Genomic DNA, 5,534 nt, shown 5'->3' with positions numbered 1-5,534 from the left:
CCATGGTAGCTTGCCCAATGGCGAGAGAGGATGATGGAGGGTCAATCATGAAAGAGACTGACTGAGAAGAGCGTGAGAAATGGCTGAAAAATAACGAAAAAAGCTCCACTCAAAATTAAATTAATATTGGTTTCTATTTTTTATCTACTTCCATCCCTCTCCTCACTCAAGCCCTCTTGAGTCTCTACATATCCCACCCTCCATATCTTTCTCTCACCACTTGATAAACTAATACTCAATAATGGAAAAAAATCATAATTTCCAAACATGGATTTAATGTTCAAGTTTTGAAAAAGCTTGGCATAAGTTTTATTCGAAACTTAAGATGGTTTTTGCTTTTAAATTTTTAAATTTTTTTTTTTCTAATTCACTCCTTCATTGCTATTATAAGGAAAAAAAATCAATATTTTAGTAAAAGATAATCACCCAAATAAAATGCAGCTTTTGTGGACGAGCTTCGTACTTAACTAGGAAGCTTTAGGTAATTATGGATAGACTTAATGTTGCATTGAACCTGTTAAAGTTAAAAAAATTAAATAACGCCAACTTCAAGAGCTTAAGCTTTTGTAGCAGTTGGTTGTTTCACATGTTATCAGAGCCAAAGGTCCTGAGTTCAAGCCTCCTTGATAGCAAAAATCCGCATGCAATGGCCAAACCTAAACGAGGGGCCGCATGTGCCATGTGTAGGCCAACCCTGGGAAGAAGGGCCACGTGTCAGGGGGAGTGTTGAAGTATAAAAGATTAAATAACGAAAACTCCAACCCCTTGAGCTATTGGAACAGTTGGTTGTTTCACATAACCATCTTGCCATAGGACTTTGAGAGGTCCACGTAAAGCAGAATTTGCCTTGATTGCTAATCTCTTCATTTGTTGTAGGGGTCAATAAGAGATCATTTTAGTGGCTGGAAACAAAAGAAAAAAAATGGTTGAAATAGAGGAGTAATTGGCATAGGGAGATTGCCATGTGCATGTAGAGATATTTGAAATGAGTCAAATTAAAAAGTTACAATCCCTTGCCAGTCCGTTGCACTCTAAAGATCCATCTTGCACTGCTATGGATCCATATATCTTGCTTCTGTAGAGATACTATTCTATTGAATTGCCTACGACTAATGGCAGATGCATGAAAGAAAGAGTGATTCAGTTTCCTTTAATCCAATTAGTTTAGTATTTGTGCTCCCAGGACTGTTATTGAATACGAAGGAGCGTAGAAACTTAGGTTTTTCTCTTCATAGTCCCGGGGAAGTGGATCCACTTCCCCGGGAGTAAGGAACTACTAAAGGATCTTAGATCATGGATTATCAATAAGCGTAGAATTTATTCTTCCTGGTCGATGCCCGAGCTGTTAATGGGGATGGACTATAAATTCGCTGACGATATGTCTTCGATACTATGTATAGCGGAATCCTATAGGACACCCTATTGGAGCATCTCACTAAAGTGTATGGACAATGGTATAGAGAAATTAAAGTTAAATAAATAATAAATGAATTTGGTGACGTAGATCCAATGGGAACACCCTCGTAGCTGGTTTTTGCAAGGGAGCCCTTCAATTTAGCATTGCTCCCATGTATAGCGAAAACTTTAGTGCTCATCATGTTATTTGAAACCTTCTAAATGTAGCTTTCCATATGACTATTAAGTAACTTAAAAAGATGTAAGTTTATTTTATGAGGAATGCTAAACCTAAAGGCACTCTTGCAAAAACCAGCCAAAAGGACGCCCCCATTGTAACCATGTCATCAAACTGCATTTATAATAGCACTGAAAAATGGAAAAGTAAAGGAATAATCAATGATCTTCGGTGATGTGATCCAATGGGAGCGCTCTTGTGGCTGGTTTCTACAAAGGGGCCCTTCACTTTAGCATTCCTCTTACTTTACATGTCTAATTAGTAATAACTACTAATAGGGAATTGCTAGCATCCATCGCAAAAGGGTTTTCGCGGCTGGTGTGTCGCACATCAGACCAGCCACCTCATTAATGAAGACAACAACTTTTGTCTCCATTCACGAGGTGGCTGGTCTGAGGTGCAACAGACCAGCCACGAAAAGCCTTTTGTGATGGACCTCAGCAAATTCCCTACTAGTAAGGGATTTTCTAGGCAATTTCGCGGAGAGCCAATTCCCTGCTGGCTTTTTGCATGTGAGAACAGCTGCTCAAGTTGACTTTTTGGCAGATTTTGTCATATTCATTTAATTCATCGAAGGTGGTTCTCACTTGCAAAAGCCAGCCTCAAAATGGCTTTCCGCAAAATTGCCTAGCAAATCTCCCTAATAAACGTAAGTTTCCCGTAGTCTATTAATCATGTGTGATTTGCGAGGCAATATCGGGGAAACCCATTTGGTATCTCACTCATGCAGGAGAGAACAGCCACGTCAGATGAATCGAATGAATAAGACAAAATCTGCTAAAAAGCGAGCCCCTGTGGCTGTTCTATTCGGTAAGAGTGAGCCTCGAAATGGCTTTCCGCGAAATTGCCTGACAAATCCCTAATCATGTAGATGTTAGCCTAACACGTCCCATTAATCCATTATGTCATTTATAGCCCCAGAAGCGTAGATGAAGGCGTAGTAACAGAAATGTTTTGGCCTTTTCGTGAGAGCATAACGATAGACAAGTTGTATGTGGGGATTTGATATTTCCACCCTTAAATTGGTAATAACCCACCATTGAAAACGGTAGCAAATTATACAAATGCTGGCACTAATTGGCTATTACCCACTATTGAAAACGAGAGCAATTTATGCTAATACTGGCCCTAATTAACTTTTATTTGAATAAAAAGACCAAGGGGGGAGGTGGAACTGCAGATTTAGGGGGCGGCAATATGAATTGGGCAGTCCCAGCCTGCATCTCATCATATTAATTATATATGTATCCATGAACGTGGTATCCACTGAAATTAAGGCCCCTCAAAACGCGTTCTTACGTCTACAATTTCGTAACATTATCTTAATTAGACGTGTCCAGAGTCAACATTCAGAACAGAATCCATGTTCGACGAATGGAGCATTAATTATCAAGCCAAGCTCACACCATATGCTTATCTCACTTCAGTTTTCTCCTTATAAATATTCTCTCCAACTCTATTAGCCAACTTATTACAATCTCCTTTGTATCTGTTTAGAAGGCTATCAAAGTCCCATAACCTTAATATCCAAGTTCAGATAAGGAGAAAGAGAAATGAAGCTCTTGTTGATGTTTCTCTTTTTTGTTCCCCTTGTGTTAGCTGATCTCCAACTTGGTTTCTACAACTCAACTTGCCCACAAGCTGAATCCATCATTCGAGCAGTGGTGCAAAAACGATTCAAGAGTGATCCATCCATTACAGCAGCCTTACTTCGCATGCATTTCCATGACTGCTTTGTTAGAGTAAGGAACTTGCATATCCTACGCATATATAGCTAGAAGATTTGGCGAGCTTATTGTTAGAAGAAATCAAAAAATGTTTCCGAAGAGTTAAGATTTAAATTCGGAGGAAATGCATATGTTTTCCATGTATAAAACTCTCTCTCTCTCTCTCTCTCTCTCTCTCTCTCTCTCTGTTATATGACACAACAAAAAGCACTTCCCCTCCTATAGTTAACTGCATGTGTTTGCTATAAGGGATTTGCTAAAGTCTATCGCAGAAGGGCATTTCACGGATGGTCTGTTGCATGCAGCCACCTCATGAATGAAGACAAAATCTGCTGAAAAGTAAGCCTATGTGGCTGCTCTGGCATGCAACAGACCATCAGCAAAATGCCTTCTGCGATGGTAGCTAGCAAATCCCTTGATATAATAGAATGTGACTTCAATTTTTGCTAATTGCCTGTAGTGACTGATTTTAGCTTTATGACTACAGATTTAGTCCGTCGCCAATACATATATTTCTTTTAGTGTCCCCATGAGATTTACAAATTATATACAGATCGGAGGGCTAGGATCATCCTATGGAAATGATTTTTGGGGCACAACCTATTTAAGTTGTGGCCTAACAGATGGACGGTTTGGATCATCATATGGAGTGGGCCGTACCATACTTTCCAGACTTCACGTGTTTTCACGGCCACCCATCATATAAATTCTCTTTAACTATGTTCATATGTAAGATAACTATTGACATAAACACATCCATCATCATGTAAGCTATGATTCATTTCCCTTTTTCTTCTCCTTCCTTACATTATTTTGTTTCCATCCTTCCAGGGTTGTGATGCTTCAATTCTAATAGACTCAACCAAGAATGCATCATCAGAAAAGGCAGCTGGACCAAACCTTACAGTCCGCGGCTTCGAGATCATCGATGAAGCAAAGGCAAGCCTAGAGAGGCAATGCCCGTCGATCGTCTCTTGCGCAGATATAATAACTTTAGCAACTAAAGATGCTGTTGTTCTCGCCGGAGGCCCAAACTATGCCGTGCCAACGGGAAGACGAGACGGGCTTGTTTCGAATGAGCTAGATGTGAACCTACCGGGGCCAACCGATACCATTCCTCAAGCATTCGACGCATTCACCGCCAAAGGGCTTACACTTAATGACATGGTCACTCTTTTAGGTGCACACACAGTAGGTGTCGCCCATTGCGGTTTCTTTCGAGATCGACTATTCAATTTCCAAGGGACTGGAGCCCCTGACCCTTCAATGGATCCTATTCTAAGAGCTCGACTTATTAGAATTTGCGGAACAAGATCGAGGCCTTTGAGCAAAGACCCAACAGCATTTTTGGATCAAAACACATCTTTCATTTTCGATAATCAATACTATAATCAGCTTCTGATGAAAAGAGGAATAATGCAAATTGACCAAGAACTTAGTTTGGATGGCTCTACATCTGGAATTGTTTCTAGCTTTGGGTCCGATGGAGCTGGTTTCCTTACTAAATTTGCTAATGCCATGGTGAAATTGGGGAGCATTGAAGTTCTTGTTGGGAATGCTGGAGAGATAAGAAAAAATTGCGGGGTTTTCAATCCACCAGTCTAAACGATCGACTAATAAGAATATGGGAAAGGCTTTCTGAGATTTTTCAGGTCTGCTACAGTATGCGTAGTGAAAGTTAGTTACATTTTTCTTATTTATTTTCCACGGATGGATTTCCTTTTAGTAAACCTGGAACTAGAGATTGTAAGGAATAAGACAAAATCTGCTAAGTGAGCCTGCGTGCCTGATCTCTCTTGCAAACTGCCAAATGGCTTTACGTGAAATCGCCTAGTAAATCCATAATTATAAAGGCTGGCATTTGTTCTAAGAACGAGATTATATAGTATTGTTGTTGTTATTAAGATTCGTCATCGATCAGCCACATGGCAATCGGTTTTTCTTATTTTATAGAATTAGAATCAAAGAAAATTATATAAGAAAAATGACACAGTTGACAAACTCCTAAGGCCCTGTTCATTTCAGATTATGACAGCCGATTCCCAGCCCTAAACTTACTATTGAACATTTGAACTGAAATTTAAATGTATTTTTGAGCCTAATAATAGGTTTGGGGCTCACAATCGGTTCTCATAATCTCAATCAAACAGGGCCTAAGTTATAAGTCATGGACC

The 5,534-nt window shown here is 39.7% G+C and overlaps 1 protein-coding gene across 1 annotated transcript; it reads left to right on the top strand.

Annotated features, from left to right (window-relative positions):
- Window positions 1–3,121: 3,121 nt before the first annotated feature.
- Window positions 3,122–5,193, top strand: LOC143887233 (peroxidase 44-like). The gene is made up of 2 exons (XM_077391344.1): window positions 3,122–3,375; window positions 4,192–5,193. Exons 1-2 carry the CDS (start codon window positions 3,187–3,189, stop codon window positions 4,963–4,965), a joined length of 963 nt encoding a protein of 320 aa, XP_077247459.1. The 5' UTR covers window positions 3,122–3,186; the 3' UTR covers window positions 4,966–5,193.
- The last annotated feature ends 341 nt before the right edge of the window (window positions 5,194–5,534 follow it).

Source organism: Tasmannia lanceolata, unplaced genomic scaffold (assembly GCF_043159265.1).
Source record: "Tasmannia lanceolata isolate RefF3 unplaced genomic scaffold, GAP_Taslan_0.1 ptg000012l, whole genome shotgun sequence".
In the NCBI taxonomy this organism is placed as follows: domain Eukaryota; kingdom Viridiplantae; phylum Streptophyta; class Magnoliopsida; order Canellales; family Winteraceae; genus Tasmannia; species Tasmannia lanceolata.
The sequence above is the reverse complement of the archived record's forward strand: the minus strand, read 5'-3'. Positions and strand labels throughout refer to the sequence as shown.